This window comes from Leuciscus leuciscus, assembly GCF_965113295.1.
Source record: "Leuciscus leuciscus genome assembly, chromosome: 8".
NCBI lineage: Eukaryota > Metazoa > Chordata > Actinopteri > Cypriniformes > Leuciscidae > Leuciscus > Leuciscus leuciscus.
The window spans coordinates 11,353,836-11,369,408 of NC_138732.1; the positions used below are offsets into that span (position 1 = coordinate 11,353,836).

At 40.6% G+C, this 15,573-nt stretch overlaps 1 protein-coding gene across 1 annotated transcript in view; it reads left to right on the forward strand.

The window, feature by feature from the left end:
* Positions 1–15,573, forward strand: part of rxfp1 (relaxin family peptide receptor 1) — a 78,483-nt gene that overhangs the window by 44,269 nt on the left and 18,641 nt on the right. Inside the window, exons 4-10 of the mRNA XM_082177860.1 lie at positions 6,675–6,780; positions 8,958–9,029; positions 10,197–10,268; positions 10,485–10,556; positions 10,961–11,032; positions 11,158–11,226; positions 11,476–11,547. Of these exons, the coding sequence (XP_082033986.1) occupies positions 6,675–6,780; positions 8,958–9,029; positions 10,197–10,268; positions 10,485–10,556; positions 10,961–11,032; positions 11,158–11,226; positions 11,476–11,547 (535 nt within the window). The remainder of the gene's footprint in view (positions 1–6,674; positions 6,781–8,957; positions 9,030–10,196; positions 10,269–10,484; positions 10,557–10,960; positions 11,033–11,157; positions 11,227–11,475; positions 11,548–15,573) is intronic.

A 15,573-nucleotide genomic window follows, 5' to 3' on the forward strand; every position in this document is an offset into this window, starting at 1 on the left:
TACTTCAGAGCAAACAAAACCACCTGATCATTCCCAAACATCACATTATGAATCCCTGTTGTGCTTTTATGTGATTACAGCCTTTCCAGTCATCAATATTTACTCTGTTTGGAGATTTTAAGGCTTGATGTTTGGAGTCATTTGTAATGCTCTGTTGATGCCAAAACATGATTGGACAGAAAGATTAACAGCTTAGAATGGACAGCCGCGGCCTGTATATTGCTGGGACATCACTCACTTTTCTCCTATGTGCAAAAAAAAGTGTTGTCTCTCATTTAAGAAAAATGTTAAAATGCATTTTTTTATGAGTTATAAAAGGCTGTTTGATCGTTTCAAAGTTTTATTACTCTGAGACTTGGGCAGGAAATGAAAGAAGATTAGGACAACCTCTAATAACTCTTAGACAGCTCATATCTTGAGGCTCATAGGTTTATGGTTGGAGGTGATAGGCAGTATTGATCACAGATCAATACTCTAGAATTTGCTTTTTAGCGTTTTTTTATCTACTTTTGACTGGATTATTCATCCCGAATTGCTGTTCGTTGCTGATCTACAACAGACAGGAGCTTATGAACATTTGGACTCAAAACTCCAATAGTTTTATCGCCGATCTCCGCCTCATCCCAGAGATCTCCAGAACATCGGAGGCTGCTCACTCTTCCCGGCCGGGCGGAAGTGCACGCAGACGGCGCCGAGAACGTAAACAAAGGCGGGGTAGGCGCGGAGGGCTACGAGCTAAGCTAAAGCTAACACCACACCGGCTCCCTTTACCCAGCATTTTCCTCGCCAATGTCCGTTCTCTGGCATACAAAATGGACGAAATACGGCTCTCCATCACTAACAACAGACGGATTATGGACTCAAATGTCATGATTTTCACCGAAACATGGCTAAACAACAGCTGCCCGGACAATGCTATTGAGTTAGCAGGACGCCACACACACCGAGCCGACAGGATAGCAGACGACTCCGGCAAGACCAGAGGTGGAGGTTTGTGCATTTATATCAACAATGCTTGGTGCATAAACTCTGCCACTACCGAGAGTCACTGCTCACCCAATGTGGAGTTTTTAATGGTCAAATGCAGACCTTATTATCTCCCCAGAGAGCTCACTTCCATCATACTCACTGCAGTGTATACCCCCCCGGATGCTAATGCTAAGTTGGCTATGAAAGAACTTTACACAGCCATTAGCAAACACCAAACTAAACACCCTGAGGCTGCTTTTATTGTTGCTGGTGACTTCAACCACTCCAATTTAAAGACAGTCCTTCCCAGATTCCACCAACATGTCTCCTGTCACACCAGAGGAGACAAAACTTTGGACCATGTTTATTCCAACATGTCTGGAGCCTACAAAGCAACACCCCTCCCCCACATTGGACAATCAGACCATCTCTCCCTGTTCCTCACACCTCGGTACTCACCACTCATCCAACGTGTGAAACCCACTGTGAGGACAGTAAAAGTGTGGCCAGAGGGGACAGATGCTGTGCTCCAGGACCGGTTCAAAAACACAGACTGGAACATGTTCATCCACACAGACTTGGACCAGTACGCCACATCTGTACTGGACCACATCTCCTTGACTACACATAGTGTCACCACCCAGAAACAGATCACCATGTACCCCAACCAGAAGCCTTGGATGAACCGAGATGTTCGTCTCCTCCTGAAGGCCCGCAATACCGCCTTCAGGTCAGGGGATGCACAGGCTTACAGTGCAGCCAGGGCCAAACTGAAGAGGGGCATCAAAAATGCTAAACACCACTACAAAGGGAAGGTAGAAGAACACTTCTCCAACTCCAACCCCCGACGTATGTGGCAAGGTCTCCAGATCATCACAGACTACAGGACCATCAAACCCTCCCCCGCATCCTCTGATGTCCCCTTCCTCAACGAGCTCAACAACTTCTATGCTCGTTTTGAGCGGGGGAACACAACAACTGCAACTAAGGCAGAGGTGACTCCAGACCACCAACCACTGACTCTCTCCCCCACTGATGTAGGAGCGGTGCTGAGCAGGATTAATGTCCACAAGGCTGCAGGTCCTGATGGCATCCCTGGCCGTGTTCTCAGAGCGTGTTCAGTGGAGCTGGCAGGAGTGCTGACGGACATATTCAATCTGTCCTTGGCCCATGCTGTGGTACCGGCCTGCTTCAAATCCACCTCCATCGTTCCGATACCCAAAAACTCCAACCCATCAAGCCTCAACGACTACCGCCCGGTAGCCCTCACCCCAATCATCACAAAGTGCTTAGAGCGGCTGGTCCTAGCACACCTCAAATCCTGTCTCCCCCCCACCCTGGACCCCCACCAATTTGCATTCCGTCAGAACAGGAGCACAGAGGATGCAGTCTCCATAGCGCTGCACACTGTCCTCTCACACCTGGACAATAAAAACACCTACGCCAGAATGCTGTTTATAGACTTCAGTTCAGCGTTCAACACAATCATCCCCTCACAACTCATCAGGAAACTCACAGACCTAGGCATCAGTTCCCTCATGTGCAACTGGTTACTGGACTTCCTGACCTGCCGGCCCCAACATGTCCGGCTGGATAACCACTGTTCATCCACCATCACAATGAACACCGGTGTACCACAAGGCTGTGTGATGAGTCCCTTCCTCTACTCCCTCCTCACCCATGACTGCAGACCTGTCGATGGTTCCAACACCATCATTAAGTTTGCAGATGACACCACGGTGATCGGCCTCATTAAAGACAGCAATGAGGCCGCCTACAGGGAGGAGGTGGATCGTCTGGCTGAGTGGTGCGACACCAACAACCTGCTGCTCAACACCGAGAAGACCAAAGAGCTCATCGTGGACTTCAGGAGGAATGCTGACCCACATCCACCCATCCACATCAAGGGGACGGCTGTGGAGCGTGTGAACAGCTTCAAGTTCCTGGGAGTCCACATCTCAGAGGATCTCACCTGGACGACCAGCTGCTCCAAGCTGGTCAAGAAGGCTCACCAGCGCCTCTTCTTCTTGAGGACTCTGAGGAAGAACAACCTGTCCTCAGACATCCTGGTGAACTTCCACCGCTGCACCATCGAGAGCATCCTGACCAACTGTATAACAGTCTGGTACGGGAGCTGCTCTGCCTCGGACCGGAAGGCGTTGCAGAGGGTGGTGAAAGCCGCCCAGCGCATCGCTGGAGCACCACTTCCTTCCATAGAGGACATCTACAGGAAGCGGTGTCTGAGAAGGGCCGGGAAAATCATCAAAGACCCCAGTCACCCAGCACACAGACTCTTCACCCTCCTGCCCTCTGGGAGGCGCTACAGGAGCCTCCGGACTAAGACCACCAGGTACCGGAACAGCTTCTATCCTACAGCTGTCAGACTCCGGAATTCTGCCTCCTGACATCTCACCCACATTAAAACTCATAGACTGAACATACACGCACTCTCACAACCACTGACAACAACCCATAACTGAACATACACACAATGGACAAAAAACCCCAGTATCCTCATACACACTCATACACAGTGGCTGGACCACCACTTACAGCCACATGCACTTTAATATTACTACTGTATAAATTATTCATATATATCTTACTGTAAATACTGTATAGACAACCATGCTGTACAATACAATACAATAATTATAGTTCTACAGCTGTTATTAATACTTGCATATTGTATATTTATAGTCTGTTATAGTCTTTTATTTATATCCATTTACATTTACATTTTACATTTATTCATTTAGCTGACGCTTTTATACAAAGCGACTTACAATTGCTATATATGTCAGAGGTCGCACGCCTCTGGAGCAACTAGGGGTTAAGTGTCTTGCTCAGGGACACATTGGTGTCTCACAGTGGATTCGAACCCGGGTCTCTCACACCAAAGGCATGTGTCTTATCCATTGCGCTACCACCACCACATATCCATACGTATAACCTGTTCATAGCCTGTTAATAGCTTGTACACTTACTACAGTTATAGCCTGTATATACTTATAGTTATAGCACTCATAACATTCCTTCATACCGTGTACATTGTAACATATCTAAAATATATCTATATTTTTGTAATATATCTATATTCTTGCTAAAGCACTTCTGGATGGATGCAAACTGCATTTCGTTGCTTGTACTTGTGACGTGCAATGACAATAAAGTTGAATTCTATTCTATTCTATTCTAGATGTTCATATGGAGCTTGGGTGTTTAAAAAATCTGTGATATTGCAGTGTCACTGCAAAGCAAAAATAAACAAACATGACACTGGACAATATGTGTCCAGCAATTTTTGCAGTGACTTTTAACCAGCTAGTCTCAAGGTGATTTTTAGTGGACATAAGTCAGTTCCTCTCAAGTTCACACAGACACGCAGGCAAAGGAACCACAGGTGGAGACATTATCATCACATTATGGACCTGATGGACATGTTCACTCACATTCAACAACCAGAAAGTGTCAAAGCACTGATTTTGTCTTAATTAGGAACCATATGTGTATTCTTGTATGATTTAATCATTTTTGGTTACACTTTATTTTAAGGTGTCCATATTACAGTGTAATTATACATTTATACTGAGTAATAAAAACAAACTACATAGAGTTAGGGTTGGGATTAGGGTGTGGTTTAGGTTTAGTTGCATGTAATTATGCACAACAGTAATTATTATAGTAACTACATTTAACGTACTGTATATTGAAGCCCATTTCTGCCACATAAGAAAAATATCATCCCTCAGTAAATTATAATTATGACATAAAAAGTCGAAATAAAGTCATAATTATAAGCTTTAAAGTCAAAATTATGACAAACTAAGTCATAAAGAGATTATGATGTGAAATAATAAGATAAATATGGAGTCACACTTTAGATTGGGGTACACATAATTTACTATTAACTAGGAGTTTTTCCTCAAACTCCTTATTACTGCTAAGGTAGGGTTAAGGGATCTAGAATATGGTCATGCAGAATAAGGCATTAAAATGTGCTTTATAAGTACTAATGAACAGCCAATATGCAAGTAATATGCATGCTAATACGCAAAGTTATTAGTGAATATTTGTACCTAATCTAAAGTGTTACCAATTATAGTAATTATGCCTTTAACTCATGATTATGACTTACTGTATCATAATTTTGACCTTTTTATGTCATAATAATGATTTTCCAAACTAATATTGACCTCCAAGGAACTTAGGTCATTTACATAGTAAAACGGCTTAAGCAGTTTCAATTATATCAGATGTGATGGAAACATTCCCTACATGCACCCCAGCACATGGACCATTGTTAATTAATGAACTACAAGCAGAACCAAGCAACCCGCACTAAAATGGCCTGAATAACCAATTAAAATCCAGCCCATGTTGGTAGTGATGACTCTGCTGTATTCGTCCCCTCATTATCAGCAAATTTACCATCCCTTCCTCATTACCATCCCTTCTCCCCCTTTCTCTCCAAATTAGTCACTGTGGGCCATCCTGGTGTATGTCAGAATTTGATTTCTTTTTCTCACTGTTGCCTCCCTGCATCTTTTGTTCTGTCTTTGTGCTTTTACTTCCTTCTCCAATGTTCAACACTGATAAGACTCTATTGGAACAATGTGTTGGGCCACAGATGGCCTGGCGAGGCATTTCCATTCCCTGGATTTCAGGGCGACCGTTTGCTCTGTTGAACTGCGATAAAGACTTTGTGTGTCCCGTGTGCTTAATTCTGTCTGGCTGACTGTATTGAACTGTCCAACTGCTGACACCATCAGATTACACGTTTGTTTTCAGTCTTCACATAAAATAGACTTTTATTACTTGACGTCCTTTATTTTAAACTATCTTTAACCAGTGTAAAAAGTGATCCGTTGACTTAACTTAAAAAAGTGAGGAAACCTGTGGCCTTAAAATTAGGTAAACCATGCGTAATTGAAAAAATGAAGTTATGTGAACTTGACAATTCCACATAACTTATTTTTTTAGTTACATACGAAGTTTATTTACTTAATAATTTTTAGCCAACAGGTTTCCTCACTTTTTTTAAGTTAAGTCAACTGATCACTTTTTACTGTGTATGATGAAAAACTTAAAGGTGAAGTATGTAATTTATTTGGCACTAAATCAAATTACTGTACATAAAAATGATAAAGTCATATGATAAATTAATTATTTTACCAATGAAAAATTTCATATACACAAATGTAAATTAAAGGCTTTTAAAATTTGCAATTAAAGGCAATTAAAATTTGGCAATTTTAATTGGGGATTTTGGCAATTAAAAATTGGGGATTTTGCCATTTCTTTCTTTTCCATTTCTTTTCTTTCCCCAATATTGTACAAATGTTTATTACATTTCAGTTGTTCACAAGTATTTAGTATAACGCTATATAAATGCCTCATTCATTCATTCATTTATGCACCAAACCATTGGCTTACTTGAGCTGCAATTTTAACATTGAATTATACACTTGACCTTTAAAGATAAAATTTCTCTTGAGAGCTCAAATTAATCTAATTGGGGATTCTTTGATATTTATCCTTAACACTAGCTGACACAGACCAATCATTTAGTGCTTATTAGTTCAGCATGACGGTTCGCATATTATGTATTACTACTTAAATGGCAGATCAAGCTGAAATGCTTTTAAATGCTAAGTGGTGTATCTAAAACTCTCTCTCTTTCTCTCTCCCTTTCTGTCACGCAGTGCTTGGGACCGTCCCAGCTGAGTGCCAGTGCAGGGACCTGGAGCTGGACTGTGACGGTGCACACTTTAAAGATGTCCCCACAGTATCCATTAATGTCACCATGATGTGAGTTTCATGCCCTGTGTGTGGAGCGTGGCTGCAGTTTGTTGAGTTTGTGTGACTTTTTGGATGTGCATGAGATGCCAAAGCCCTGTGGCTTCACAGAAGCTGACACTACTTTACACTACATGGTGAATATGTAGGGGACTGAATAAAGATTTGTCTCAAAATAGTACTTTATAAAACAAGAGATGAGTGCATCAAAGACTAGTGTGATGTATTTGATTTGAGTGCCTTCAATTTGTGAGCACTGCATGAAAACTGAGATAATTGCATTAAAGGCCAATATTATTCTCCACACACAACATAACTGTGAAGCTTGGTTCTCATTTTTCGCTCAGTGCCTCGTTAAAATCTCTATTATTCACATAATAACTGGCTGATATAAAGCTGTATAGCAGTTTAATATGTGGATCTGAAATGCATATTTATGTCTCATTTGAAGCTGCTTCTTAATTAAGGACTAATTTCCTGTGTTGCGGCTGTTTGATTTTCTGCTGTTCATTAGTATGCCACTGCCAAACAGTGAAATTCACATCTACCTTTTAGTAATGCAGAGAATGTGTCAAGGTGTATTAAATGGAACGTCACTCTCTGATTTCAAGTAGACACACTTGTGTGCCTTCTCTCTAAGGTCTCATGAAAATCATTGCTTTAAAACAGCATCTCTTTATTAGATGAATCATCGATAGGTTTTTCATAAAGTCGGACCTTGTCATTCCATCCTGTTTTTATTACACAAAACACACACACACGAGGACTAAGTATGTGTGTGTGTGTGTGTGTGTGTGTGTGTGTGTATATATATATAGAACTAATATGCAAGACTAGTCTAACATGTCACTGTTTATAACACAGAGTGTGTGTGTGTTCATCCTTCGCTGAGACGCTTAAAAAAATATTTGGGGCATAAATTAAGAGTATACCCACTTCTCCAGGCACCACTACATAACTGGCTATATATATATATATATATATATATATATGAAGAGTTCAGATGCAAAAGCCTCTAAATGCCATTTGAAATTTTCTTATAGAATGATCATTTTTATCAAGCTCGTATATTTAAATTCAATAATTTCACTCTAATGGCAATGAAGATTACCTATTAATTGTCATTTAAGTGAAATTACTTAACTTAAATATACAAGCTTGATAAAAATTATCATTCTATAAGAAAATTTCAGATGGCATTTAGAGGCTTTTGCATCTGAACTCTTCATATAAATATATAAGAATCAAATATTCTAAAGGTCATATTTAAAAATGGCGTTAAGCATTGCCAAAATGCCAGGCAGCGAATCAGGCAGTGATTGACAGTGCTCTGATCCCATGTGGCGTTGGGCATTGTCAGATTGACGGTACCCACCTAGCCCAATAGCGTGCGTGCGAATCAAGGGATCACTGCATCACTGTCTTTACGGGGTGTTTTTTATTCACATGAGATTGGATTAGCTACTAAATGATGCAAATCAGAGGGGATTTAGAAGTGGGTATACGCAATGCCGACTGAAAAAGAAGTGGGTATACGCCATATACCTGCGTATACCCTGCACTACACCAGTGTATATAGCCTATATAGAGTGTGTGTGTGTGTGTGTGTGCGTGTGTGTGTGTGTGTGTGTGTGTGTGTGTGTGTGTGTGTGTGTGTGTGTGTGTGTGTTTACAAGTTACTGAAGTGTGGTCCAGTAATTACTAGCATAGCTTTGACATCATATGTTTGCTTAGTAGATTGGTGCCTAACTGTGTCTACATTACGTCTTCACCGGGTGCAACCATAGTCACGACGCGTTACACCGCAACAGCTTGAGACTGTCTACACTAGACACTGTTGCAAAATCAATTTCAGAAGTGTCAGAAGTAGCGCAAGTGCCTTAAGCACGTCAGAAACAGAACAGGACATCAGCTTACTGTCAGGGATTTATCATGTCACGACACGCTGCATCCGGTGTAGACTGTGTGTCACTCATATGATAGAGAATTAATATCTATCTATCCATCCATCCATCCATCCATCCATCCATATTGTTCTATCATTCCATCTATATAATGTTCTATCTTTTGTTCTATCGTATTTTACTTATATTGTTCTGTCTATCTATTGTTAGATAACTGTAAAAGTATGTGGTGACTGTGGCGCTCTATTGTGATATGTAGATTTAATAATTTCATTGATATTGCAGGTCTCTGCAGAGGAACCGGCTGCGGAAGCTAAATGCTGACATGTTCTTTATGTACCAAAGCCTTCAAAAGCTGTAAGAGCCTCTCTGCTTCACTAAGTATATCTCCACCTTGTCATTGGACTGTGTGGATGCTGTAATGCTTTGAATGCTGTCTTGGCATTATCACAGGTGTTTATTAAAACGTTGCTTGCTGGTCTTCACTGTGCTATTGTAGTAAGAAATGTGTGAAATAGAGATGTTGAGTGAGATTAAACAATCTCTGTGGAATAAAACATTCAGTGCTTTCCACAGGAGCGAGCTGAGAACTGAAGTACTTGAGAGAGTTTTTTTTTTTTTAACCTGACAAAAATGGCTCAATGTTTTTCTTTCCCCAGCTGTTGAATTTTTCAAGTGTGTTTGCATGTCTTAATCTGACATGCTCTCTTGTTGTGCGTATCATCTAGTTGTTTCGTTCAGTAGTACCAGCTGAGTCGAACAAAATCAGCCCTATATTTTTGTCCTTGCCCAAACACTACACTTGATCTAGTGGCACAAAAAAAAAGAAAGAAAAAAAGAATGGGATGGGAATAGAAGCCACAATGCAACTTTCCTTACACAGTTGTGTAAGATTTGGATATTTTTTTAGATTAATGACAGAGCCATTGGGAATGAATATGAATACAGAAAAGTTGGATGTTAGCAGTGCAATGAGGTTTAGATGAGGTGAGAAAGGCTAGTCAATAGAAGAGTCAATTTAACCGGATTTTATTGGTGCTTGGTAGTGCAGATTTCAGCGCTGTAGCTATGTGGTTGCTTAGGTGTTCTGAGTAGTTTTAATGTTTTGTTATATGGCTGCTAAGGTGATGTGGGTGATTGCTTATTGGCGGAAGTCAAAAACTTAAGCCCATGACAGTCTGGTCCCGATACATGTCTCTTTTTGTATGGGACTATACACTACCATTCAAAAGTTTAAAGGTCAGTAAGATTTTTTCCACTGAGATCTTAAGCAGCACAACTGTTTTTAACATTGATAATAATAAGAAATGTTTCTTGAGCAGCAAATTAGCAATATGTAATGATGCTGAAAATTGAAAATTGCTGAAAATGATGCATGGATAAATGCAGCCTTGGTGAGCATACAAGTCTTCTTTCAAAAACATTAAAAATCCTACTGACCCCAAACTTTTAATACAGTTACATTTTGTGTTACTTCTCTCTCTTCTACCTCGTTTTTAATGCTTCCTTTAAACTGTGTTTCAGGTATCTCCAGCACAACCGCATTAAAGCGGTGCACCCACATGCTTTCAGAGGCCTTTACAATCTGACGAGACTGTGAGTTTTTAAAGTCAGCAGACATTTCTATTGTCCCTTCTTAGCATAACTTTTTTATCAGCCTCATCTGCTGGCTTTCTTCAGAGAGTGACGAATAGGCCCTCAGTGAATGACAGACACTTTAGTTTGCTTATTTGCTTATTTTTCTATGGGCAAATGCTTTTACATTTTTTTTTGGCTACCCTCAGACAGGTGTAATCTCTTATTTTTCTTCAGGTATCTCAGTTCTAATCAAATTACCACCCTACTTCCTGATGTATTCCAGGATTTGCACAAACTAGAATGGCTGTAAGTGTTCTTCGTCATTCTCTCATCTGCTTTCTAAATGTCAGCTAAAACAAGATGGATTTCCTCATTCAGTGCTTTTATGCTTCAAATCAAATAACTGCAACAGGAGTTGTCAATCAATAAACATTCTGCAATGATGACCATATAGAAAACACAAAACTGATGTTAATTTCTATGTGATATCAGCTAAATAGTGATTTCTTTAGCTCTCATTTGTAGTCACCAAGGATCTGCTCTAAAGTAAAAAGAATGATTTGAACTTCCATCACACATTTAATTGAATGCCAATTATGGTTCATAACCCTTATGCATAAATTAGTGTCCCTGGAACAAATATTGGAAATTTGAAATTCAATTTGTGAGGCTGCAGTGTTTTTAATGAGTTTCTCCTATTTTACCTGAAGGATTCTGGAGAACAACAATATTCATCACATCTCCTCTTTGACCTTCACTGGTTTGCGCTCCCTTGTTTTGCTGTGAGTTTCAGCCTGTTGCTATTTTGGTGACACATCTTCTGCCTTTCAAATGTAAATCTTATATTTTAACAAATGCATAGGAGCCATTCTCTAAGAGAGAGTGTGTGTGTTTGCGTGTGTTTCAGAGTGTTGTTGAACAATGCTCTCACAAAGCTTGATGATATTTGCCTGGAGATGCCACGGTTAAATTGGCTGTAAGTTTGAATACAACACTGTCCTGATAAAATCATTTGTGTTGTTAATTTATTTTTTATGGTTGCAGAGTTTGTAAAAAGCACTTTCAGTTTTGCTCCCAGTAAATCAATGTATGCATTTAGCTTTAATGTAAATTATTTGGTCCTCTAAGCTGATGCTAATCAATAAGTAGAATTGATTTGACTTTTTCTTTTCCTTTCCTTTCTTACATTTTCCATACACCCTCTTATTTCTATTTGTGTCTGCAGAGATGTTGAGGGAAATAAGATTGAGACTGTGGGAAATTTGACCTTCAGGTCCTGTAACATGCTAACAGTTCTGTGAGTATTCCCACTCTCCCGTAACAGCTTCTCAAAGCTCTCTTCCTCTCTTTCCGCTGTGTATTCAACTATCAGATGACCCCAATGGACATTACAAATGTATTCCAGTATTTAAAGGGTTAGTTCACCCAAAAATGAATTACTCACCCTCATGTCATTCCATCTTCGGAACACAAATGAAGATCTTTTTGATGAAATCTAAGAGCTTTCTGTCCCTCCATTGGCAGCTATGCAACTACTACTTTGACACAAAAAGTTCATAAAGAGATTGTAAAACTAATCCATATGAATTGAGAGGTTTAGTCCAAATTTTCTGAAGAGACATGATCACTATGTGATGAACAGATTAAATTTAGGCTTTTATTTACATTTAAAATGTAATCAACTTTGAACAGAACCTCCACCAAACCGGCTTGACGCAAGAGAACAAACCTCTTGCAGAAGCTCAAACGTGCTGCGTAACACGAGAATGAACCTCATTGGTTCTAGCACGTCAAGCAAACATTCTTGAGCTTCCGTTCACCACAACTGATGTGTCCGTTTATATGTAAATAAAAGCCTAAATTAAATCTGTTTATCATATAAAGCGATCGAGTCTCTTCAAAATAATTTGGACTAAACCGCTCAATTCAAATGGATTAGTTTTACAATCTCTTTATGAACTTTTTAAAGGGACCTATGTTGCACCCAGCGCAATTGATTTTGTACACTGATGCATTTATCATTCTTATTTTGCAGGGAATTAACTTGCGCTCCCGGGGGCGGTTCAGCGAAAAGAGGAGGCGTGTTCCGGCGCAAATGTTCCCTGGTGCTATTTTGCAGTTCCAGAAAACAATTCCGCCACAGACCAGGAAAAACCTAGTCTAAAGTCAATGACGCGTTATTCAGATGCTATTTTAAGGGTTGCATGCTTGGCCATAATGTAGCATGTGCACAACGTGCATACACTTTGCTTCTCTCATCTACACAGACGCAGCAGTTGCCATTTTTGCAAACCATACATAATTACAAGGAAAAATATTCCACACGAGGGAAATCATTGTGGTGTCCATGAAGATGTGAAAAAATAGGCATAAATCTAGCTTACACATTTACCCAAATTATTATACGCCTTTAAAGGGTTAGTTCACCCAAAAATGAAAATTCTGTCAGTAATTACTCACCCTCATGTTGTTCCAATCATGTAAGACTTTCGTTCATCTTCGGATCACAAATTAAGATATTTTTTATTAAATCTGAGAGCTATCTCACTCCTCCATAGGCTTCCAGAGGGACCGAAACTCGCCGGCCCAGAAAGTCAGTGAAGAAAATGTTGAAATAGTCCAAGTGACTACAGTGGCTCTACATTAAGTTTATCATGCGACGACAATACTTTTTGTGCGAAAAAACAACAAAAATAACGACTTTATTCAACTATTAGTGTTCTTCAATGTGGGCCTCTGACGAGAGTTCACGGGAGCGCCACGACGCATGCGCGAGAACTGAGATTATGGCGTTCTTCTTCTACTACTACTTGTTACTGGCTGCTCACTCCTTAGGACATTGCCGGGAGCGCAAAACGGTCTGTTTACAAGCAGATGAAGACGCGCGCTGTATGTAAAACTGTATTCGTAAATATGTCCGCAGATTTTGATGTAGATGAAGATTTGATTTTTTTTTAACCAACCATACTTATTCGAACCAGAATACACAGACATTGAACTACAAGAGATGGAAGATGCTGCAACACAACCGCAGTCTGCTTCTGAAAGACAGAGAGCATTGGACAGCTGATGGTGTAAATGTAATCAGTGCCAAGCGATGCCTACTGAGGCCATCCTTAAAAATATTTTGGTTTGCCGTAACAGCCCAAAAAAAAGAAAAAAAAAAAGGGGGCGGTTGGTCGGTCTATATATAGCCTATATTCTTTCTTCTTTTTTTTTAAAGATTCAATGTAGAGTTTTGGTTCATTTAAGAGACGAGCGCGCGGGCGCCTCCATGTCCTGATTATATTGCCTGCATGCTACAATTAATACAAAACGAAATTCACTTTAAAGAAAGGCTTTCTACAAAAAGCCTACAGTAGCCTACAGAGAAATTTAATGTCGGAGCGTCTTGCAGGTGAGCATGTGGGGGGAGAGATACGATTTTCGATCAATCATCAAATATTATATTATTTTGCTTTTGTAAAACTGTATTCGTAATGTATGTAACTGTATGTCCCAATCGATGCAGCACACGCTCTCCTGTTCAGGCCATCCTTAAAGTCTTGTTTGCCATAACCCGACCGACCCTGTCAATTTAGGACCGACCCAATTAATAATTTTTTTACCCTTTTGGACTAAAAAAGTCCCCTTTGGTTTTTAAGTTGATAAAAAAACGACTTGCCGGTTGTAAACTTGCGTTAACTTGCGAAAGAATATAGGCTAAATATAGACCGACCAACCGACCCCTTTTTTTTTTTTTTTTTTTTTTTTTTGGCACCATCAGCTGTCCAATGCTCTCTGTCTTTCAGAAGCAGACTGCGGTTGTGTTGCAGCATCTTCCATCTCTTGTAGTTCAATGTCTGTGTATTCTGGTTCAAATAAGTATGGTTGGTTAAAAAAAATCAAATCTTCATCTACATCGAAATCTGCGGACATATTTACGAATACAGTTTTACATACAGCGCGCGTCTTCATCTGCTTGTAAACAGACCGTTTTGCGCTCCCGGCAATGTCGGGACGTCATCTTGTACAGTAGATGGCGATAATACTCCTAAGGAGTGAGCAGCCAGTAACAAGTAGTAGTAGAAGAAGAACGCCGTAATCTCAGTTCTCGCGCATGCGTCGTGGCGCTCCCGTGAACTCTCGTCAGAGGCCCACATTGAAGAACACTAATAGTTGAATAAAGTCGTTATTTTTGTTGTTTTTTCGCACAAAAAGTATTGTCGTCGCACGATAAACTTAATGTAGAGCCACTGTAGTCACTTGGACTATTTCAACATTTTCTTCACTGACTTTCTGGGCCGGCGAGTTTCGGTCCCTCTGGAAGCCTATGGAGGAGTGAGATAGCTCTCAGATTTAATCAAAAATATCTTAATTTGTGATCCGAAGATGAACGAAAGTCTTACATGATTGGAACAACATGAGGGTGAGTAATTACTGACAGAATTTTCATTTTTGGGTGAACTAACCCTTTAAATCCACCGTTATAATAGCAATCTGCCATGGAACAAGCGCGCCTGCTTTTAAAGGGAATGTGAGGTGACGCTCTGATTGGTTTATTTCACGTTACGCCCAAACCACACCCATGAGTAATGTAGCTACTTCAGACCAACCCATTTTAGATTTGCGCCCACAAAGTTACTTGTGTTTCGCGTTTGATACTTGCGTTTCAGATCGTTAAAATAGGGCCCAAAGAGTCAAAGTGTAATTGCATACCTCTCAATGAAGGGACAGAAAGATCTCAGATTTCATCAAAAAGATCTTCATTTTTGTTCCGAAGATGAACGAAAGTCTTATAATAATAATAATAATTTGTTACATTTATATAGCGCTTTTTCTGAGACCTCAAAGCGCTTTACATAGATGGGGGAATCTCCTCAACCACCACCAATGTGCAGCATCCACTTGGATGATGCGACGGCAGCCATATTGCGCCAGAACGCCCACCACACACCAGCTTACTGGTGGAGAGGAGACAGTGATGAAGCCAATCAGTATATGGGGATGATTAGGAGGCCAAGGGGCAAATTTGGCCAGGATGCCGGGGTTACACCCCTACTCTTTTTCGAAGGACATCCTGGGATTTTTAATGACCACAGAGAGTCAGGACCTCGGTTTAACGTCTCATCCGAAGGACGGTGCTCTTTTGGCAGTATAGTGTCCCCGTCACTATACTGGGGCATTAGGACCCACACAGACCACAGGGTGAGCACCCCCTGCTGGCCTCACTAACACCTCTTCCAGCAGCAACCTGGTTTTCTCAGGAGGTCTCCCATCCAGGTACTAACCAGGCTCAGCCCTGCTTAGCTTCAGTGGGCAACCAGTCTTGGGCTACAGGGTG